This window comes from Eptatretus burgeri, chromosome 1, assembly GCF_056783735.1.
Source record: "Eptatretus burgeri isolate ZD-2024b chromosome 1, Ebu_testis_v1, whole genome shotgun sequence".
Classification (NCBI taxonomy): Eukaryota; Metazoa; Chordata; class Myxini; order Myxiniformes; family Myxinidae; genus Eptatretus; species Eptatretus burgeri.
The window spans coordinates 71,277,039-71,301,836 of NC_140961.1; the positions used below are offsets into that span (position 1 = coordinate 71,277,039).

The following is a 24,798-nucleotide window of genomic DNA, read 5'->3' on the forward strand; positions in this document are numbered from 1 at the left end:
CGGTAAGTAAAAGAGAGACATCAGATGCTTCTAACTCGAGTTACGGTCTCCAAAATGATTTTCAAAGGGCACATGACCTTTGACCTGTTGAACACAAAATGCAATCAGTTCATCGTTGTATTACAGTCTATACTTGTGCCAGGTTTGGTTGAAATCTCTTCAGTGGTTCAGCAATTATCATGGTAACAAAGATTTTCAATTAAAAGGGACATGACCTTAGACCTTTGACCTTTCAAACCAAAAATTGAATCAGTTCATCTTTGTATTACAGTCTACCAGCAAACAATCCATCCAGTAATTCCCCTAGAATTACGGACTGGTTAATTCCTCCAGAATTACCCCCACTTTTATTAATTTATATTCCCACTAATTACACTTTATTCCCACGAATTCCCCCCCTTTTATGATGTCTATGGTGTATTTTATTATGATTTGTAATCGCAGCTTCCATAAGGTAGTGGAAGCAGCTTCCAATTTTAGGATGTCTTCGGTGTACTATACAATACATATTTACATCGAACCTCTGTGGATATGATTGTTTGTTTTTTTTACTTGAACAAATTCCTGAGATTTTTTTTTTGTTTATTATTTTTAATGTGTATGCACCAAACAAGACTTCTGACCATCAAACTTTTTCTATAGTGGTAAGCCATTTAAAATTGTTTGACCTCAATCAGTGCATATGCAAGGGGGGGGGGGGGAGTGACTAATTTTAAGTTTGAACCCAAATTGGACAGATATTCACCAGAACCACATCCCGAAGCCCATGGTGATTTCTCCCATTTTCTTTCTGTCACCGGTTTCCTTGATGTATGGTGTTTGATGCACCCAAATGGCCAACAGTACACATGGTGTCAATGCCCCAATAGTCATGTCATTTGCGAGGCTTAACAGTTGGTACATCACCCCACATTTTAAGAATGTTGTGGCCACCTGAAATGTTTTCCCCTCCATCTTCTCTGACCACCATATGGTCACTGTGGGCCTATCCTGTCCCCATTTAAATCATAACAGTGCTTATTGGAAGTTTAAGACTGGTCTTCTGGATGATGCCCTTTTTAAGGAAGCTTTTCGCAAACTCTGGATAGCGTCATCTAAAAAATGCCTTATTTTCCATCCAGTAATGTATGGTGGGACAATCTCAAAAACCACACACGGTTGTTTTGTCAACTGTTTAATTAATATAAGACTCATGAAAGTCGAATCACATTGGCCCGGTTAGAAACCGAAACTCAAAAACTGGAGAACAAACTGGCAAAATAAGAGAATGAGGCAAATTATAAATTACTCCTAGAAAGAAGGACTCAGCATCAGGAACTATTACAGGAAAAGGCTGCTGGATCATTAGTTAGGCTGAGAATACAAAATCTAAAAGTATCAGATAGCCCTAATAAATCCTTTTTCCACCTTAAATCCGAAACCAAGCCATCTCGGCTTATTTTATCAGTTGTGGACCACCGTGAGAATCAAATTAAAAATTCTGATGAGGTGAAAAATACCATTAGAAAGTTCGATTCCTAACTATTTTCAAAAAAGGATGTTTGTGAGGGTAAGATAAACCTCTTTACCTCCCATCTCCCATCCCTGACTGAGACAGTCAGTGTCTGGAGCTGGAGGTGCCGTTAACCCTCACTGAACTAGAATGAGCCCTGGGTGAAATGGACTCTGGAAAGGCATCCGAAATTGATGGCATACCAGCTGAATTTTACTTGGAATTTTGGGACCTTGTGGGTCCAGAACTCTTGAATGTTATCCAGGAATAGTTGCAATCTGGTGTAATGCCATAAAGTCTCCGGAGAGCAGTGGTGAGCCTCCTCCAAAAGTCAGGTAGTCTCTGGCGGATGGAAAATTGGTGACCTCACTTAATATTATGCACAGACTCCAAACTTCTCAAAAGCAATGGCAAATCGATTGAAGAAAGTCAATGGTGATCTCACCTACCTGATCAGACTTTCTGTATCCCCGGTCATTCCACTTACGAAAACATTTTTTTGGTTCATGATTTTATCCATGATTCTTGCCATGATCAAAATGACTTTGGAATTTTTTTTTTCTTCTGGATTTGGAAAAAGCTTTTGACAGTATTGATCATGTTTTCTTGTGGCATATTCTCAAAGCATGTGGCTTTGCGGTTAATTTCATAACCTTTATATATTTATTGTACACTGATATCTTTAGTATAATTAAGGTTAACAATGAACTGATTTCCCCTACACAGGTTCAGAGAGGGGTGTGGCAGGGTTGCCCAGTTTCAGGCTTGTTTTTGCGTTGGCAACTGGAACCATTACTTTGTACGCTCAGGGAGACTATCTCCAGTCTAACTTGCTTTCCAAGGAGTCCTCCATTGATGATATCAGCTTATGTTGACGATGTTTGTGTCAATCAGGAACAACCAAGATATTGCTGCACTTGTTGAATCCTTGAGAACTTTTTTCCTGACTTCTTCCCTGAAAGTTAATTGGAAGAAAAGTAAAGCTCTCTGGGTGTCATACCTTAATAGGTGTCTTCCTGTCTTAACACCTCCACCACCTCCGGAAAACCTAGAGTGGAAGACAGGTATCACTTATATTGTTGGATCCCTGGGTGCCATACAGTTTGTGAAAAAGAACTGGGAAGGTATGACTGAAGAAATAGAGAAGAAATTGAACATGTGGAAAAGAACCCTACCACACATGTCTTTTAAGGACGGTGTATTGGAGGCCAATAAGTTGGTTGCTACAACTACATGGCATCGATTTATCTGCTTGCAACCACCGGAAGTACTGCTGGACATGATCCAGGCCAAACTGGTGGACGTTTTTTGAGAGGTCATCATTGGCTGCAACCAAAAGTAATATGCCATACTGCGTACGATGGAAGTGAAAACCTTGCTCATGTGAAGTCCCACGTCATGGCTTTTCGTTAGTGCTCCCTTAAATGCCTTCTGTATGGTGAACACCTGCCAAACCACCCATTGGCCTGTCACATTTTGCAACAGGCGGGCAGACTCGGCTATGGTCTTGGAGTATTCCTGACCAACCTCAAGTATGTGGGTACATCAGTGCATCCCATATTTTACCAGAATCTTCTCAATGCTTGGAAAGGGCTCTTCGTGAGTCGCAAAAGCGACGCAAACTCCCCAGTGATGTTCGAAGTTGAGCCGCTATTTTTTAATCCTCTTCTTCCTGATATATTCAGGAGCTGTGAATTGTGCCAATGTTTCATTGATGTGGGCATAAACAAGGGACCTACGGCCAAACTCCGGTGTAGGGTGGAAGATTGTGGAGGAAATCTCAACTACAACAGTGATTCGATCCAAGAGGACAATTGGGCTAATGAGGAAAGTTGTTCAAAAAAGCCATTAGTTATGACTACTTTGGACTCAGAATGCTCATGTTCATCCTGATGAACCCTATTTCTCAAAACGGATTTTTGACTGTTCAACCAGAGATCTACCCCCTGTTAGCACAGGGACAAATGAATTACATGCTGCCACCAGCAAGAGCCTATATAAGTTATGTTTAAAGATAATTATCAGTGTTTCACCACTAAATAGAGTGACACATTGGAAGAGGCTACTTCCTGCCGGTCCCCCCACTGAACCTGTATGGGAATCAATGCATTGTAAACTAATCACCAAAAAAACGGGAGATCTCCAGTGGCACCTTCGCCACTGGATCATCCCCTGTAATACGTATGTCAGGAATTTTGCCCCAATATCTGCATGCTGCCCATTATGTTCTGTAAACGAGGATGTATTTCACTTTTTTATTGGCTGTGAAAGACTTTTTCCAGTATTTTGTCTCTCTCAAAATGAATTTCACATTTACTTTTCGATCGTTTATTTTTGGGTTCAAAAAAGAATGTCAACATGACAAAAAGTATGAACTGCTGTGTATTTTTTTTTGTGGGTCCAGCAAAACTTGCTCTATACTAATCTGGAAAGGAGAAGAGAAATGGTAAACCCCTTCAACAATGTAACGTCATGTCATTTTTCAGTGTGTTTGTTTCTGCAAGATTAAAACTTGAATTTCAGTTTTCCAAAACCATGGCTGTTCTTTATATTTTTGTGGAAAAATGGTGCTTGGAAGGTGTTTGTGAAGTACATCAAAATAAATTAGTCATATTTTTTGATATCATTATTAAAATAATGAAATATTTCTAAAATTTGAAGAATTGCTTTATTTTTCCATGTTTTTCTTGATGTTCAAATGAACTGTTCGTTTTTCTACTCCTGTTTTTAGGGGGGGTTTTCCCCTCACTTTCATCCTTTCTCTTCATTATTTTTGGCATTGTTGATTTGTAAATTGTATATATATACATACACATTTTTTTTAAACTTTTGTAATAAAAGCACCCAAAAGTCAAAGTCAATCTGTCTCTGTCTCTCTCTAAAAGGACTGTACCACAAACCCTTCCATCTACTTTCTCAACAACCCTCTCAAAGAGGTTCAGTCACTCAAAATCTTGGGTCTCACTGTCAGCCATATTTTAAAGTTGGCCTCCAAAGCCAAATGCCGACTAGATATCCTCCATCATACAAAGTCCTTCCTTGGAACACCTGAGCTTCTATCCACCTACAAGTCTTTCATCCACAGCTCGATGGAGTACTGCTCTCCCCTCTGTGCTGGCACACCTGCCTCACATCTTGCTCAGCTTGACACCGTGGAAACAAAGGCCTTCAATATCATTGAAATCTCTCGCAGTGAAGCTGAGTCAATGGGCCTATCACTTTGCCATAACCGACAGATTGGTGGTCATTCTGTGGTCTCTGTGCTTTGGCCCACCCCCAGGTATCTTCAGGATGCATGCTGTCCACCAGAAATCCCCTCCTAGTGAAACGGCTTCAATCCAGAACCACTGCTCACCTACACTCAATTATTCCTCATTTTTCCCACACCTGTGGAACCACCTTCCTTACTCCCTTACATCTCATTCTTCACCCCAGGTCTTGAAGACAGCTGTTCACCACCATTGCAAAGCCTCACGTTGGCTTAGCAGTTGGGGTGGTGGCTTGGGATCCTCGGGTCAGTGAGTTCGAGCCCCGTTGGCTGCTGAATTAACACCAAGGGGTTGACTCAGCCTGCCATCCTTCCGAGGTCAGTGAAATGAGCACCAGTTTACTGGTAATAGGGGCAATGCATCAATGGCATAGCCATGCCCCAAACCAATGATGTAACTAGCAGCTAAAAAGGCTGCACACGAAGGGAACCACCATTGCAAGTCATCTTCCATACAAAATCATGATCTTTTCTACACCCGTTAAAGCACTCCACACCCCTCCAAAAATTTGCTTATGGATACATATTGTCCACCCTGTGTTTTTCATTCCCCCTCATCATTACCTGCATCCCTTGTTTGTCAATCTCTATCTACTTTGTTCCTCTGTCCTGCTGTTGGTGTTTCTCATTTCTCCTGCTGTTCCCTTGGTTGGGCTGTGTCCTGATATTGTTCTGTGCCATCGCTCTTCGATGAGCCAAAACCATGTGCAGAAATATTTATATACCAGCTGAAACCCCGTCACAGACGGATTCCGTTCATTCAACCACCCTCACCAGCTCACCCACACTCGAGGGACATGGACTAGATAGGTCGTGCTTGCCCCGCCTACTCATCCCCCCGCCTTCAATTTGCTTACCCCCCGCCCAAAAATTTAATTACCCCGGCCCCGCCCCACCTCTTCACTCCCCACCCCCGTCTCTTGATTCCCCGCCTCATTTTCCCCCGGGCCCCGCCCTCCTGTCCACTCCCTCACACTCAACCCTGCCTAATTCACCCCAGCCCCCGCCCACTCATCCCCACCCCATTTCCCCCCCCCCGTCTCCCGCTTTCAATTTGCTTACCTTTCCCCCCGCCTCTTCACTCCTCACCCCCGTCTCAACGAAAAGTGTTTATTCTGCTTCAGAGTTGAAAGTTGACTATTACCACTATGTGCGATGCACTCTTACAGGTACGAAGTTTCTTTCAGTTCAGGTCACAGTACTGAGAAAAACGTGACGCGACCGCTCGGAGGAGCACAAAATTGGTCCTTCAGTATTAATATATAGAAGATACAATGTTTGTTGTTACATTTTTTGTGTCAAATTCACATTCTGAGGGAGTCACCATCTGCAGAAGACGGTTTTACATTGCAGACGCTATTTTGGAGGAGTGGAATTACACCTCTCAGCGGTAACGGTCTGTCAACGACAGACGTAATGACGTCAGCGAAAGACCGGTGATGTCATGACGTCCTGACACCTCTCCGCGGTGACGTCACACATCGCCATGTAAACTAATGTAAAACGAAGTGTTTATTCTGCTTCAGGAGTTGAAGGTTGACTATTGACACTATGTGCGATGCACTCTTACAGGTACGCAGTTTCTTTCGGTCCAGGTCACAGTAATGAGAAAAACGTGACGTGACCGCTAGGAGCACAAAATTGGTCCTTCAGTATTAATATATAGATACTCCATGACGCACACGGATAACTCTGTGACACGGTGGATCGCTAATAACTCAACCACGTGCCTCAGGGTCCTCCGTCTAATATTAACCGGTTACCTAAAATGGTCACGTGACCTAATTATCGGAGGACACGCCCTCGGTACGCCTTGTCCAAACCGGGTCACCTTACCGGATCAGATGCAGCTGAGCGAAACGGCCAAGGAACATACTGGCGAGATTCGCTGGAAGAACGGATCGTTGGGAGATAACGTCTCGGCTAGGCTAGGATACGGAGCATGCTGGACCAATGAAGGAAAAGACGAAAACGAGCTGCGGACATTTCTACGCAAGCATTTATTAAAGAGCAGGTTATGGGTCGCTGATGACTTCGCGTGATTCGAAGGTTGTAAGCACATTAATAAACGTGGGGTATTTATTTTATTACATTTGAAACTCAAAATATGCTAAAATTAACTTTTAAGTCAAAACTTTTCTTGGTGATCGAAAAACAGACCGGAAGTTACCGAAGATGCTATGACGTCACGTTCTCCGAAAACTTTGTGAACATTCAGGAACAGCGTGTAAACAATGGAGAGATGCGAATCAGAGAGTGATTTCAGCGGCGATGAAATTGAGTGTGTTCATTCCGATATTGCCAAGGACGAGTCGGAGGATGATGGGAATTTATACTATGGAGTTTCTGGCCCTGAGCCATATAAATTTGAGCCACTTGCAAGTGCCAGAAAACGGCCTATTTTGTGTACAAGTGGCAGGACTGACTGTCCGGCAGTTCACACTGACAGACTCCACCAGACAGATTGGTTTGTAGATTTTTATTTTCTTGTTCGATGCATAAAATAATGTAAAGTTTGATTTGTCTGTGACTTGATGTAATAATTTTTTTAAACCCTCTAGTAGCCTGGTGTTGGCTCAGTGGTTAGGGTGGTGGCTTGGGATCCTCGGGTCCTGAGTTCAAGCCACGTCGGCTGCTGAATTAATACACCAGGGGATTTACTCAGCCTGTCATCCTTCCGAGGTCGGCGAAATGAGTACCAGTTCCAGTGTGTGTACTGGTAGAGGGGCAATGCATCAGCGACACAGTCGCGCTTCAAGAAATGATAGCTGTCCCGGCAGCTAAGCTGCCATACGACCACCACCAACCATCTAATCACTCAAGAGTCAGAAATAGAATGAATCAATAATGGACCTAAATATAATGGACCCTTGGTGTTGAAGTCTTTCTGACAGCTCTCCCAAGACGTGTCTGACTCCCAAGTATCTCTCCCTGGTTACTCCCTCTTACGGTATGACAGACCTGAGCCTCGTCCTGGTGGAGGTGTTGCTCTCTTCATCAAAGACTCTATTCCTCACTCTCCCTGCACTGCTCTCACTCCCCCACACCCCCAGGAATACCTCTGGCTTCGGCTTCCCCTCCACTCCCACCTCATGTTTATATGTGTACTGTACCGTCCACCGAACAGTGATGACTCCATCTACACCTCACTCTCCGAAAACATGGACCATCTTCTATCTTCTCATCCAAACTCTCTCTTCCTCTTATGTGGCGACTTCAATTGTCATCACGCCAGTTGGCTAGGTGTGGGTACCTCTCTCACCTGCCATGGGACGTCAGCAAAAGCTTTCTGTGACTCATTGGGACTGACTCAATCGGTCAACTTCCCGACCCGGATCTCAACCAATGGTACTCCATCTCTTCTGGATCTGATTTTGACAAATTTCCCTGACAATATCTGCTGCTCTTCCTTCGCTCCAATTGGTTCTTCTGACCACGTCCTTGTTAAAGTGGACATCTCTCTGGCTGTCATCAGAGAACCACCTCACCGCCGTCGAGTCTGGCATTTCACTCAAGCCGACTGGCAGGGTCTCCGAGCAGCCATCAAACTTACAGACTGGTCTCCTATCACTACTTTCTCAAACATCAACTCATCCTGGGAATTCTTTCAAAGAAACTTGCTCTCCCTCATGCACAGATTTATCCCCTCTCGTGTTCAGTTGTCTTACCCTTCCTCCCGCCCTTGGTTTACTGAAGCTTGTGGCGAGGCAGTTGTCCTGAAACAACTTGCCTTTGCCTCATGGAAAGCAAACCCAACTGAGGGCAATCTCAGTTCTTTCCACAAAGCTCGGAACAAGTGTGTATCTACCCTCAGGAGAGCCAGAAAACAACATCTTTCTCATCTCAAGTCTGAACTCTCAGACCTCTCTCCCTCCTCAAAATCCTGGTGGCGTTTAATCAAATCTGTTTCTGGTGTATGTTCCCCCTCCATCCCCTCCCTTACCTCAAATGGCCGCACTGCTGATTCCACACGTGATAAAGCTGAATGTCTAAACTCGGTGTTTGCAGCTAAATCTTGTGTCCCAAACCCATCACTATCTCTACCCACTTTACCCAGTCGCACCCAACTGTCCCTGGACTCTGTATCCTTTTCTCCTGACAAGGTGGAGAGCTTGCTTTCAAACCTCGAGTCAGATTCTGCAACCGGTCCAGACGGCATCAGCCCACGTGTCCTCAAAGCCTGCTCTTCTGCTCTTGCTCACCCTCTCTCTGTTCTATTCACCCTCTCATTTTCCCAAGGTCATCTGCCATCTGCTTGGAAATCTGCTAACATCACTGCCCTGCATAAAAAGGTGCAAAAACAGATCCCTGTAACTACAGACCAATCAGCCTTCTCCCAATCATCAACAAGGTTATGGAATCCATCATTGCTTCAGACATGAAATCCTTCCTCTTCTCCAATGGCTTGATTTCCAATCATCAATTTGGTTTCAGACCAGGTCACTCTACCCTGGATATGCTGCTACTGCTCTCCCATCAATGGATGGAGGTCCTCAATGCCAGACAGGAAATCCGAGCCGTATCCCTGGACATATCACGTGCTTTTGACACAGTCTGGCACCCTGCCCTACTCACCAAACTCTCTTCCCATGGTATTCAAGGCCATCTCCACTCATGGCTCGCAGACTTCCTCTCCTGTCGCAGTCAACGTGTGGCCCTAAATGGAGTTCTTTCATCCCCTCTTCCTGTGCAGGCTGGAGTTCCTCAAGGTAGCGTTCTGGGCCCTGTTCTTTTTCTGGTTTTCATCAATGATCTCTCGGACTCTCTGGAAAATCCTCTATTTCTCTTTGCCGATGACTCCACCCTCTGCCGTACCATCTGTCATCCCTCAGACCGGCAAGCAGCAGCTTCTTCGCTCACTGTAGATCTGGATAAAATCACAAACTGGTCCAACACGTGGAACATGTCTTTCAATCCACACAAATCTCACACTCTCACTATGTCTCTTCGAAAGGACCGTTTACAAAACCCCCCCATCCACTTTCTCAACAATCCTCTGGAAGAAGTCTTTTCTTTCAAGCTTCTGGGTCTCACTATCTGCCATGACCTTTCCTGGGAAAGTCACATTTCCAACCTTGCCTCAAAAGCCAGTCGCCGACTGGGAATCCTCCGTCGTGCAAAGTCCTTCCTCGGCCCTCTTGAGCTCCTGACTACTTACAAAGCTTTTGTCCGTAGCCTGATGGAGTACTGCTCTCCCCTCTGGGCTGGTGCTCCTGCCTCCCACCTTTCTCGACTTCACGCTGTCGAAACCAGGGCTTTTAAGATCATTGGCATCTCCCGCAATGAAGCTGAGTCTTTGGGCCTCTCACTCAATCACCGCAGGTTGGTCGGTGGTCTTTCTGTCTTCTACCGACTCCTCTCCAGCCTTGCCCCCCTGCTCTCTCTGCGATTTGTCCCAACCACATTTCCACAGGGCGCTCAAGGTCCGCCAACAACCCCCTTCTGGTAAAACTACCAAAATCACGAATCACTGCTCATCTTCACTCTTTCATTCCTCTTTTTTCCCGCCTTTGGAATAAACTTCCTCACTCTATTCTTTCCCATTCTTCCCTCCAGGCTTTCAAAACAGCTGTTCACCACCACCTCTTATCTTCCCCCATCCAAATCCTCGATCTTTTCTACCCCCGATAATCCACCCAAGCCCACTTCCTTCAATTCTCCTGCTTTCCTTCCTGAAAGTCCCTGTAATGTCCATCTTCTCCTCGCCATGTTCCCCGTCCCATCCCCATCCCTCTCCCTTCCACAGTTCACCTGTGTCTGTTCCCCAATGTTTTGTCCCTTCCACTCCCACCCCTCTTGTCTCATGCCTCCTTGCTGTGAGTTGTGTGTTAGCTCTCATACGAGCCTCGACCAAGGTATACAAAAAAAAAAAAAAAAAAAAAAAAAAAAAAAAAGCTGAGCTTGACCCCAGCGAAAGTGATGATGGCGTGGCCGATGGGGAAGAGATTCTCAGCCACATTCCCCATTACGGGTTACAACGTACGGAATTCCGGATAGTGATGATTTACTCTATTCTAATAATTTCTCGATTTCTTATGCACATATATAGATAAACCAATCCTTGAGAGGTGACAGTGTGAGAGGATGAAGCAGGAGCCAGCTGAGGAGGAGAAAGCTGAATGATGGGCACAGCGTCACGCTTGTTTTGAAACCGAGATCACTCATTGCGTTGCCTTCGTAATCCTCGACTGTGAAATGGTCACCACAAATGACAAGTCTATCCAAAGTGTCCTCTTTACCCGTTTTGTTTGGGGGAAAATTCGCCCGTTTTGTTTGTACAAATCTTATCCACTGCCGGCGAATGTTTGATTCCTTCGATAATCGGTGGGAGCGATTACCCGTTTTCCAGGCATTTTCACAAAACATGACGACACACGTACGATGCATGATGTACAAATATCCAAATAACTTTGTTCTACAATAATTCAAAATAAAAAAGGATAATATAGACAGTTGCAAGCTCAAAATAAGCGAAAGAACGGCCCGCTCAACTGGACACTTCTTCAATGAGCGAGTGAGCGCCGCTTTGTTTTGGAGAACGTGACGTCACCATCCATATATGGGCACACGGCTGTTTTTTTCAACGGCCTCGAGAAATAACAACTTCAGAGTTAAATTTCATTAATTTTCCCGATAGTTAGGCAACCACAATAGTTTGCATTGAACTATTTAATGCACATATAATCATATTGATAAATTTTCAGAACATGTTTGGTGACCTGTAACCTGCTCTTTAACAATCAGGCGTGGAAAAGTATGTGGCACAGTGAATGGGGTTTATTGTTATGTACAAAAGGGATAGCAAGGAATTTGAGGGGTGCGACAAAAGAAAGCAAGCAACTTACTAAAGCAGATACAGAGCAGACTTGTACGTTATATCTTCTACACTCTAAACTTAAGCGAGGACAGGCGCCATCTCTCTCTCTCTCTCTCACACACACACACACACACACACACACACACACACACACACACACACACACACACACACACACACACACACACACACACACACACACACACACACACACACACGATGAAGATGAGAGAATCAGAAGGAAGGAGAGGAAATGAGTGTTAACGGCCTCACAGTACCTTGCACGGTCGGCCGACCATGCCACCAAGTACGCTTTGGGGGACGCTCTGCTGAGTGCTTCCACCTTGGAAGTCAGCACGTTGTCTCCTGCTAATTACTGTGCTAGGGGCTCGTGGAAGCGCGTGCTCCACACTGGTCTAGAGAGTAAGCAGAGCAGGCAGGCAAGGAAGGCGGACAAGTCGGCGGACGCCAGCAGGAGAGACAGGCGGAGTCAGCAAGCAAGGAAGGTGGGCGGAGTGGCAGGTGGAGTCAGCAGGCGAATGCAGAGGTCGAGAGAGCGAATGACTTCGCGATCCGCCTTTTATAAGCCCTGTGGTGCAGGGTGGTGTGACGACCCGAAGCGATGCGTCGTCACCTGAATCGTGCGTTCCTATTGCGCCCCGGCCCCGGGCTGCCAGGCTCCTACGGTCGGAAGTGGTCTCATTCGACATCCGGCGCGACATAGCCGAGCTGTGGAATTGCCTTGCACAGAACACAGCAACATGAATCACCTTGCACCGTACTCCCGGGCTGTGTTCCGGCGACTGGACGAGGGTCGCGGCGGGCCCGCATTCCCGTTCGGGCACCCACCGGCGCTCTGCGGTTGACGCTGGTCAATGCGCTTGCTCTGTCCGCATGCCACGCGGCCCCGAGCGGTCTGAGCCGTGCAGCACGCTTCTGCTTGGTGGCGACTGCATCGATGCGGAGGTGGAGGAGGCATGAGATGACCTCTGCCGTTTGCGGGAGATATTGGTGGCCGAGGTGGCGAGCGAAGATCGATGGCGAGACACCGTTGTAAATCAGCGCGCAGACCCGAATGAAGAGGTGCGTCATGCGCGTCCTGTACAGTGCAGTGGTGATTATCACAGGGCTGCACGCGTGTAGCCGTGTATGTTAACGTGCATTTGTGCCTGCTTCACTTTGTATCATGGATTGAAGGAAAGGGTTAGATGTAAATCAGGGTTGAAAAGAGGATACATATAATTATTAGATGCAGATTTGAATGAAAGGGCGTACCACACGCGCCCCGTACAGTCTTGTGGTGGAGAGTTTCAAATCGTTGTGATTTTCACAGTCGGCCGTCTGGGTGCGGTGCCTGCTTTCATTTCTTTCATGGATAAATGGAAAGGGTTGGAATGAAATCAGGATTGAAAAGAAGATAGAGATATAATTAGACCGAGCTACAAGAACCACGCAACACACTTCGTCCTGTTAACCCATTAGACATGAGGGGAATGTCTGACTGCACGAATACTAATGAAATAACTGCCTGGGGATCACTCTATGTTGGGTGCCATTCCCTTGGAGGCATGGGGTTTTGCAGAAATGCAACAATATAGTAATAATAATAAACGTGTGTGTGTGTGTGTGTGTGTGTGTGTGTGTGTGTGTGTTTTCAGTCATTAAGCATAACATATTCTCTTTGCTAACCCCACCCTCCTCCCCTCACCTTTCTCTCTGCCTGCCCACTGCCACCCTCAATCACTCCCCCCACCTAATAAAATGCAGCACTCTCCTCCCACACTTCTGTCTGTGTATCTCTCTCTCACACACACCCCCTTCCTCACACCTATCCTCCCACAGTGTATCACAACGTTTGTGAGGCGTCGCTCTTTCCTCCTTCCTAGCCACCCTTCCTAACCCCCTCCCAGCTTCCCCTCCGTCCTCCCTCTCTCCGTCCTCTCTACCCTCCCCGCCCTCTTTGCTTCTTCCCCACCCTCAATATTCTCGTCAGTGGAGAGACAGGTTGTATTTGCTACTATATATTAAAAAAAATTAGTAATGTGACACTTTTCTTGTTCATCATATATAAATTAGCAGCACTTTGTCTGAGATGGTCCAATGTACAGTTGATTATTTGTTCTTGGACTCCTCAGTTTATAGTGTGGGATCAGAGTTCCTCTGCACGCAGGTTGTCTGTATGGCTCGAGTTAAGTTAAGTATTTAGTTCAATTTTACAATAGTGCACAGCTGCCTTGCTGTAAATGATCATCAATATAGACATCACAGAAGTGAGGAAATAAACCCATCTCGAAGGAGAGGTTCTTTGCGAGTTATCATGGTTTACATAAATGGGGTTCTGCTTAGCTCACAGTAGCAGAAGAATGAGAAGATCAAGAAGAATAAGAGTCAAAATCATTGATTATATTTTACACTATCATTGCTTTTATATCCTGCAGTTTTAATCCACAGATGGGTGGTCCTCTTCATCAAATATCGAAACTCATAAACGCTCTTCCATCTGCTCATATTTGTGAGGATGACAGATGATAAAATGAAAAGTGCTGTGTCACAATGAACCACAACAATTTACAGCATCCTTGTTCCATGAGTAATAGATTTGCCTCTGACAGCATGAAGCTTCTCCTCAATGGACCAAACCTTCACGGTGCACTTATTAACTTTCAAACTTGTTTCTGAATCTCAAAATGAAAATGCCACAAAGCAAATCATATTTGGAACAAAGTCCAATGACGACAACAGGGGAAGGTGAAGATCACTGTGCTGCAAAACATTGATGTAGCAGACTCTCCACAATCCTTAGAGATGTAAACATTAAAAAAAATAAAGACACACTCACATAAACACAAATCTAGTATACTCAGGAGTGAAAGCACTTCCAACTATCGCAATTGTCTCGGATAAGGCTAAGGTCTGACGCTTCGACCAATGAAACAGGGAGAAGGATGGGGGTGTCATATGCCCATGGTAGATGACTAAACCTATCTTTTCACAAATACGAGTATACTGTGCATCAAGATTTGAACCCGAGCTCACGCTATTATTAGAGAAGTGCTTAAACTAAAAAAACAAATGAGACCAACCTGAGTTTTGCTGCATTTCAAAAAGAAATTTGAAGTCAAAGCAAGCTTGGCATCAGCAAATCTGAGACTGCAGGTGGAACTTCAAATGTTGAATGAGATAATAGTGACTGGATGCCAAGACATGGCTGTATGGGGGTGGCGTGGGAGTGGGTGGAGGGAGGGGTGGTACAGCTGCTTGAAGCTGCAATCACAAATGGTGGTCTGTGCAACCTTATACACAAGCAAATTGTCATGGAGAAGCAACATCCCATAATTGGAATCTGTCCATGATGACCCAGTGGAAATTTTGCATGAGGCTGGCTTAATATTCCCCTGTGACTGTATTTGGAAAGCAAATAGTTTATCGGCAAGATCCCTTGGCATTTCAGAAAAATTGAGGCCAAGATCTTACGAGTTGAGGATTGTTAAAAAATGTATTGGGTGGAAGCGATCCCATGTACAGTACTATCAATGCATAGATTCCAATTTTGTTTCAGGAACATGATGGTAAAGCCAAGTTTTGTCACCAGTTACCAGGTGAGCAATAAAAAGTCAGATAGATCTGCATTCAACAATTTCAGAAGATCGTGACATTGCGTCAGCTGTTACCGTCAATTGTGAGTGCTGAGGTTTAGGGGGACCAATCTTGTTAAGATTCTGAACATGCCCAAAGTATTCATGGATAATAGTGAAATATGCCGAAATAATTTTCAAGTTCCATAAATATTTCAACGAGTTCAACGTGGCCATCCTCCATGATTAATGGCTCAACCGTGGCAAGTTTGTGAGTTAGTCAAATCTGCTGGTCATCCTGACCTGTGGTCACCTTCAAGGGACTTGTTCCCACAATTGAAATCAGCCACAAATTTCGTGAGTGTAGAATATGAGGGTCCACCACCATAAATGGTCACCATGTGTTGATGGATTTCTTTGGAGCAGGAATCTTCTTTGCATAACAAAAAAATTTGTTCACATCTCAATGCTTAATTTCAGGAACATTTATAATCGTTTTACATTGCAAATTTCTGAATTATACTCTAAAACAACAAACACTAGAGAGTTCATAGAACACGATACCCCATGCAGTGTTAAACTACATACCGCATTTTCATGCAAATAACCCGCACCTGGGGAAAAAGAGTGCTCTCGGAAAATTTCAGGCACGTGTAACAAACACACAGGTATACCACGCAAACCAGGTTTCCTCTCCACATGACTGCAAGATATGCGATCTCCATATTTCCAGCAGCCTAAACGGCTTTGTTGTGAAGGGCCAATGGATGGCTCTTTTCAAATACAACTGTGGTACATAATGAATTGGCATTAACATCAATATCTTGAGAAAGGGTTGTTGTAATATAATTAAAGTTTACCGTACCGAAGTGTTAAAAACCGGCATGGTATCAGGTAATGATTTAACAGTAATTATAGCTCATTTGAAGAAAAGTTACGACAGGTACCCATATTTTTCATGGGACATAAAAAGGTTTCGCTTGTGTCATGATTATTGCACGATCCAAGGGAAAATTTGCCGAACAGCACAGCCTGATCCACTCCACCAAGACATTATCAACATCAGTGGTCTTAGACTGATGTAATGTTTTCCTTTGTCCATTAGCTTGGGTACATCATTCTCACCATAAAATTGTAATACCTGCTCCTTTTGTTTCTTTAGATCATATACCATAAATCTACCAACAACATACTCCTCACTCAGGCATTTCACCAAAAAACCCATGTCACGCTTCCACAACAACTGCACTTTTTGCTTGATATTGAGCAATAAATACTGTACTTCCTTTTCGAAGCACGACTGGCATATCCAAATGTTGAAGACCTTTTTGACATGATTACGATACAGGGGGTATTGCCAAAACACAATTATGCACACAACGATAGAGCATAATGTGGTCAATTACAGTGATACATTTTTCCCACTGATTAACTTTCAATGGGGCAATTAACTTTTCAGAAGGCTTGTGAAGAAGCAACTTTTGAGAATGAAAGGGGAAACAATTGTAGGATGGGGAGGTTTCAAAATGCTGCCAGTTTTTGGGTCTTTCCGGTTGTTGGGTTGACAGATAAAGGGTCCAGAACCTGTACGAAATCTGCTGTCAGCACAAAAAAAAAACGGAAAAAAAAAGAGAAAACGTAACTCCCACTTACAGACTCTCACCCCATTCCTTCCCCTCTCCACCCTTCCCTCCTCGCCTCCCACTTCCCCCTCCTTCCTCTCCCTCCTCCACCTTTCCCCTCCCTCTCCTCCACCCTTCCTCTCCCTCTGCTCCACCCTCTCTGTGCCTCTGCTCCACCCTTCCCATCCCTCCTCCACCCTACCCCTCCCTCTTCCACCCTTCCCCTCCATCTCCCTCTCCCTCCACCCTTCCCCTCCCCTCCCTCGACGACCCTTCCCCCCCCATCTCCCTCTCCCTCCACCCTTCCCCTCCCTCTGCTTCACCCCTCCCTCTCCCTCCTTCTGCTCCACCCTACTCCTCCCTCCTCCACCCTACCCCTCCCTCCTCCACCCTACCCCTCCCTCTTCCACCCTTCCGCTCCCCCTCGCTCCACCCTTCCCCACCTCCTCCACCCTTCCCTCCCTCCTCCACCCTTCCCCTTCCTCCTGCCCCTCCCCCTCCAGCCTTCCCCTCCCCTCCCCTCCCCTCCACCCCTCCAACCTTCCCTTCTCTTCTTCACCCTTCCACTGCTCCACCCTCCCCCCCACACCTCCATCCCCTCCCTCCCTCCAACCTCCATCCTTTCCCTCCTTCCTCTCCCTTCCCTTTCAACTTCCCTCAATTTTTGAAAGATTTTCAAGCATGTTTGGGAAAAATAAATAATTAAAATAAAACCCGCTTTCGATTATTCATTTTCTGATTAGTGTTCAAAATATTCGATAAAAATAAGTTGTTCCACGATCAGAAACTGATGATAAACTGATAAGACGAAAGAAAATGAGCCAATTGCTTATCCCCACTTTTTGCTTCACGTGTGCAGGGTAAATATCAGATGAATGAAACTAATGGCATTCAACAAGCATGCATGCAAGTTTATAATGAATGGGAAAAAAAAACAACTGCTCTCCAGTGGCAACAACACACTCTGTCCCTACACTTTTCGAAACTGATACTGGCACTGGAAGAGTGAAGATTGCTAAAGGTTTGCCAAATAGGCCTGACAACTTTCAATAGCTATCACCCAAAGCTCAACTCCACTATCCAATTCATTGAGTGCACATAACAGAGCAAATCACCAAAGTGCATTTGTCTGGCTGCAAACCAAAGTGGTGATAGGATACCATTTGGTTTCTTTCTGGTATGCTGTAGAAATGACCGATTGATCATTTGGTTATATTGCTGCGGTTCTGCAAAACAGGCACTCCTCCGAGGCAATGGCACCCAAAATATAGCGATCCTAAGATAGTTATCTTGTTTGTATTCGTTTACTTAGCCATTTCCATATGTCTAGTGGGTACATGGGACAAGATGCATTGCGTCGGGCTTTCAGTTAGGTCTTCAACCCCCTATTCTTTAATTTATTTGACTTTACTTTATTTCATATACAAACCCGCCATGCATGCATGCCAGATCAGTGACGTGGCTCGCCAGCAGGAGGAACGAACAGCAGCTGCAGCTTCATTTGCATACACGCACCTTTTCCATATTCAAGCAGCGTGCCATAAAGCAAGCAACGCCTCACCTCAGACCTTCACCACACTCACCATGATCACGACAAACGCCTCCTAAAATTCCCCACAACAACCTAAACCCAACCTCTTCACCACAAACCCACAATCACCTCGTCCGCTTCAGTCTCCTCACTATGATCGTTCAACCACTCCCAACATTTCAACGCCTTCACTACAAACACTACAACCACCCAAACCACAGCTCCCTGGACTCTCACCACAGTCTCTGAGGGTGCCGGAGGAACAAAGGACATTGCGATCTGGGGTGTTTCAGCATGTAACTTGAAGCACAGGTGTGCGCTGGTGTTCGTTCGGCGACGTGCGGTAGCTCCGGTGGTTCCCTAAATAACAACGCTCAAATGGAGTCCAGCGCACGTTCAGGGCCGGAGAGCGCTCACAAAAACTCTCGGCCAATGTTAATTTGTGGAGCTCTGTCGTTTGGCCCGGCCAAGAAGCAAATGTGGCCATGTTCGACTTCGGAGTCTGACGGGGCATGGCTATGGCAAGGGGTGACTGCGATACGCCAATAAGGGAGTTCGGGAATGCCCACCAGGCCTCCTGAGCCGCTTTTTGGTCCCTCCCTCACACAGGCTCTATAAAAAAGAGCAAATCAGGCACAGTCGGTCCCTTTCGTCCAGTCTCTCTTTTGTCCAGGTTCTCTCTTTCATCCAGCCTCCAAGCAGAATCTCTCCGGAGCCTTTGCCCAGCCAAGCGCCACCGAGCTGAGAGAGCGCAACTGAGCGAGGCAAGTGGAGAAAAGCGAGTGTTGCTGGTGTCGTTGCCTGGTCATCAGCTTTGATGGCGATCCATGATCATGAGCAAAATATTTAAAGACTCCTCACATGTTCCCGTTAAGTTTTTATCTCACACATCTTTTGTCAATCTTCCTCGTTCACTCAAAGAGCATTACTGATTTGCATCTGTCACACCTTCACCTTGCATCACACTGTACCACATTTTGCACCTCCCACTCGCACACCAAAGACACCCCAGTTTTCTTCCCTCCTCCCCCTAAGCGGTTTGGTTGTGTAGGTCCATCGACCGTGCCAGGGACAACGAGGTCACCTAAACCTCAACTGCTTCTCCTCTTTCTGCATAAAATCCAAGTGTGTGTGTGTGTGTGTGTGTGTGTGTGTGTGTGTGTGTGTGTGTGTGTGTGTGTGTGTGTGTGTGTGTGTGTGTGTGTGTGTGTGTGTGTGTGTGTGTGCGTGTGTGTGTGTGACCTGTAATAAGTAAGATTGTGGAAGGTTATCGGTAAACTCTGCACTGTCTTCTTTTTTTTGTAAATATTTGCATTTCTTTTGCTGCACCCACCAATTCCTTGCTTTCCCCTGCTGTACATTTTTGTGAATAAACCCAATAACTGTGCCACATAACCTTCCTCGCCCTTGCTTGTAATAAATTGTTTTGTTATAAATGTAACCATATCGTTTTCGTCTTTTCCTTCATTGGTCCAGCATGGTCTGCAAGTTTGCTTAGCCAGGAGATTATAATTCCCCAATGGATTGGCTCTCTCATCAGTCCTGCATTGTGATAGCGGTAAGCTCATTCGCCTTAATAAAGATCCAATGAAGATAAAAGTAGCACAACTGCCGAGGGCGCGATTCCCCGATAAAGAGAATGTGTGTACCACAGTTAAACGGTAGTCAGACGGAGGACACTGGATCACGTGGTTAAATTATTGGCATTCGCGGTCGATTAGTGACACGGACTTATTTGTGTGCAATGGCCTCGATTCCTGGTGAGTCCAGGGAAAACCGGGGATACCCCAACCCTCGAAGTACCCCCGCGACCCTGAGTCCGCAACAATATTTGTCTCAGTGCCGGAGGTCTTGTGAATGCCTCTGCGGATATCCGAAACCACCCCGAAGCACTGCAAATCAAACCCAAGTCACAAATGTTACAGGTGACAGCATGGAGGGCACCATGGGCTGTGCAAAGTGATTTATTCAGCTTGGTAACATACAGCCCAACATGACTCCAGTCCAGCAAAATATGCACCGTTTGCCTGTCTGTGAGAGATGCTGTTTCACCGGAACTGAAAAAGCTTGTTAAACTGGATGTAATTGAGTGAATAGAATCATCAGAGTGGGTTTCACCAATTGCCGTGACGATGAAGAAAAACGGAGGGATTCGTCTGTGGGTGGATTTAAGAGAACCAAATAAAGCGGTGGTGATTGATGGTTATCCTCTTCCGTATATGGAGAAAATGTTTGCGGAGCTGCAAGGCGACACACTTTTCTCCAGCTGGATCTGCAAAGTGCGTACCACCAGGTTGTACTGCATGAGAACAGCAGAGACCTGACTGCCTTCATTACACATGAGGGACTGTTTCGCTATAAACGAATCTCTTACAGGCTTCCTTAAGTACCAAGCTGTTGCCAGAGGATGATGTCTGCCATTTTAAAAAAAAAATCAACCTGGAGCCCGGTGTTACCTTGACGATGTAAACGTTTTTGAAGGGACTCCCGAAGCACATGACAAACACCTCAGAGCGGTACTACAGCGCATCGATGCAGCTGGACTGAAACTGAACCTTTCAAAATACCACTTCAGACAGATAGAGCTTTCATTTTTCAGACATGTAGTGTCACACACAGGACTGAAACCTGACCCTGCCCCTGTTGTTACAGTGTCAGAAGCACCCCCACTGAAAGACATGCAGAGCTTACGCCCTTTTCTCGGGCTCACGTTATGGTTTGCAAAGTTCATCCCTAACTATGCATTGGTCGTTGAACCCCTGAGAGAATTACTGCGGGGACCATCCACCTTCTCCTGGTCAGTGACAGCACAGCAAAGTTTAGATTCAGTTAAGGAATTGATTGTCAGTAGTCCAGCTCTCGCTCTCAATTGATCCAGAGCGACACACCATCGTGACAACTGACGCCTCCAATTATGGCCTTGGAGCGGTCCTGGTGCAAATTCATGCTGACAAAATGGAGAAAACTATCGCATTTGCATCCCGAACGCTGTTGAATGGGAAAGAAAATATTCCACGGGGGAAAAGGAAACACTTGGATGCATGTGGGTGACAGAGAAGTGGAGGACTTATCTCTGGGGTAGACATTTCACTTTACGCACTGACCACAGTCCTCTCACTCCACTGCTTTTCACGAAAGGATTGGGAAGAGTTGGAATGCGCGTGGCGAGATGGTCCGCATGGCTTGTCATTTAATTATGACATTCAGTACCAGCCTGGCTCTGAAAACGTTACGGCTGATTGCTTGTCTCGCCTTCCATGACCTACTTCAAAGTAGGTAGTCTGGAGGATGATGTTGTTGAGGTTGTCACGCTCACATCGACCCTCTCTGTGGTGACAGCTGAAGAATTCAAAACTGTCTGTATTTCCTGCCTCATTCAAACAAAATTGCTGAACTGCTTCACGGGAGAGAGTTGCACACCTAGGTACATGTATCGGGTTTGCAGATGCCTGTCCGATGTACAAACTGTCCGATGGACGGATTTGGAATGCGTCTCATTTAGCATCTGCCTGTCAAAGGAATGCAAGAGATGATGCCAAGCTACCACTCCTTCCTGACATCACTGCTCACCAGCGCAAGACATCAGAATCTGTGCCGGTCGGCCAGGATGCCAGACTTCGCAGACTTCCAGTCTGGACTCCAGATTACGTGATGATGTAATGTAAAGTCCTTTGAGAATAAGAAAAGGAAGCTAATTTAAACTGTTGGCATGGTTATTATCCCCCGCCAACCAACGAAGTTGGCGGGGGATAAAGAAATGGGTTCCGTCCGTCCATTACAATTAGTTTCCGGAGCTTAACTACAAATCCCCTCACGAGAAATTTACGAAATTTGGTACACATATCAAGCAAGTGGTAAACTGGTGCCTTTTGACATCTTCTAATAGATTGGTCACATGGTTTGGCAGCCATGTTGGATTCAAGAAAAGTATTAAATAATGGTTTCTCTGGAATCACATAACCTAACGAGGTGAAAATTTGCAACTATCATCTTCCATCATGTCTGCATACATATTAAAAATTATGACGTCACAATTCACATGGTTTAGCAGCAATCTTGGATAGAAAAACACACCTCATCCGATTAACACGAAACTTCACACACGTATTCCACTGGGGGATTGGAGGCAGAATGTAAATTTATGATGTCATAGGTCACATGGTTCATCAGCCATCTTGGATTGAACATTAATAAATTTTTAAAATCTTCTTTTCCAGAACGGCTGGAGAGATTGAGGCAAAATTTCACATACACTTTCCCCAAGACATCCTTTCAGAAGTTTGTTAATTTCTAATTGATAGGTCACATGGTTTGGCGGCCATATTGAATTTACCCTAAAACCTTCAAACATCTTCTCCAGAACGGCTGGTCAGATCAAGGGGAAACTTCACAAACATATTGCACACGCTTAGGGAATCTCAGCATGTTAATCCTCATTTACTATGGCGGGGGATATCGAAGACTTTGTCTTCAACGGATGCTAGTTATGACTTGTTTTATAGTTAATCCATGCTGTGGCAATTACTACATTTCAACTTCGAGTTAATTATCCCCCGCCAACCAACGAAGTTGGCGGGGGATATAGAAATGGGTTCCGTCCGTCCGTCCATCACATTTCGTTTCCGGAGCTTAACTACAAATCCCCTCAAGATATATTTATGAAATTTGGTACACATATCAAGAAAGTGGTAAACTGGTGCCTTTTGATATTTTCTAATTGATAGGTCACATGGTTTGGCAGCCATGTTGGATTCAAGAACAATATTAAATAATGTTTTCTCTGGAATCACATAACCTAACGAAGCCAAAATTTGCAAATATCATCTTTCATCATGTCTGCATACATAGTAAAAATTATGACGTCACTAGTCACATGGTTTGGTGGCCATCTTGGATAGAAAAACACACCTCACCCGATTAACACGAAACTTCACACACGTATTCCACTGGGGGATTGGAGGCAGAATGTAAATTTATGATGTCATAGGTCACATGGTTCGTCAGCCATCTTGGATTGAAAATTAATAAAATTTTAAATCTCCAGAACGGCTGTACAGATTGAGGCAAAATTTCACATACACTTTCCCCAAGACATCCTTTCAGAAGTTTGTTATCCCCTGCCAATCAACGAAGTTGGCGGGGGACGGGGATATAGAAATGGGTTCCATCCGTCCGTCCGTCCGTCACATTTTGTTTCCGGAGCTTAACTCCAAATCCCCTCAAGATATATTTACGAAATTTGGTACACATATCAAGCAAGTGGTGAACTGGTGCCTTTTGATATTTAGAGATTTCCCCCAAAAATATTTCTGTCACTTTCCATGGAAACAAGTTGGGTATTAAGAAATAATTGAGGTTAACCTTTGTTTCCAGGGCATAGTTGCAAAACTATTAACTATTTCTTTATGAAATTTGGTACACACATCAATAATAAATTGAACTGGTGCCTTTTGCTACTTGTCCTCATTTACCATGGCGGGGTATATCGAAGACTTTGTCTTCAACAGATGCTAGTTGATATTATTGTTGTCCACTGAGAAACAGGAAGCAAGTGGTTAATTAAATAAAGGGGGGATATGTGGTGTTGTGCATAGACTGGACGCTAGAGGGTGCGATGAGGAGGAGTTTGGGGTTAGAGGTCAGGAGGTCAGGAGGTCAGGAGGTCAGGAGGTCAGGAGGTCAGGAGGTCAGGAGGTGTGCAGTGCAAAGCTTGTTCCGTTCCATTCCGATGTTCGGTTGAATAAAACCGTCGGACAATATTAGATTCCTCATAATCGGCCGTCTTGCCTGCAGGGCCGAACAAATGCAGGAAAAAAACACACGAAGATAAACCTCGTAAAAGCTCATAAGTTAGAAAATAATGAGGAAAGAAAGGAACTCACCTTCATCAAAGGGAGAAACACGGTGGTGAATGATTTCAAAATGGAGAAATTCCACAAATAAATCACAAAACAACGTCGATGGATCCGGATGCAGAAAATGCTTGTGCATCGATCTCAAAATGCAGAAACAGCAGCTCACAGATCACGTGATGTTTCGTTGGACGAAAATGATTCATAAATTCAAAAATCATGTGAAGTAAAAAGAAAATACTTATCTTTGTCAAATAAAACGAATCGCTGATGAAAGATCGTAAAAAAAACACGGAGTGGAGGAAAAAAAAACTCAGGAAGTACATGAGAAAACGAGATGGTGAAAGCACACAGAAGCTTTTAAAATAACTTGAATACATCACAAACGACTCAGGACATCCCCCCGTTGATGATGAACCTTGAATGGAATGTGTCACGTACAAATTACGAAGGAGACGATGCAAAATACAACCACCGGTCCATTGGACCCGAACCATGCAGTCTCGGGGTAGCATTTTTATTAAATATAAACATATTAATCCCGTTAAAACTGAACGGAATTAAATAAAAAATTATACCATAGAAATGTAAAAATTCGACTTGAGGGACACATGAAAAGGCATGCAAATAGGGATTGAAAT

General features: G+C 44.9%; 1 protein-coding gene across 2 annotated transcripts in view; it reads right to left on the minus strand.

Moving 5' to 3' along the window:
* Window positions 1-24,337, minus strand: part of LOC147034710 (voltage-dependent calcium channel gamma-2 subunit-like) — a 233,714-nt gene extending 209,377 nt beyond the window's left edge. The window contains exon 1 of one of the 2 annotated variants that reach the window (XM_085887508.1): window positions 24,188-24,337. In XM_085887508.1, coding sequence (XP_085743634.1) covers window positions 24,188-24,296 — 109 coding nt within the window. In that variant the 5' untranslated portion in view covers window positions 24,297-24,337. Of the gene's footprint in view, window positions 1-14,660; window positions 14,742-24,187 lie in introns of those variants that run through there. The other variant, XM_085887536.1, reaches the window with a different exon arrangement.
* Between the last annotated feature and the right edge of the window lie 461 nt (window positions 24,338-24,798).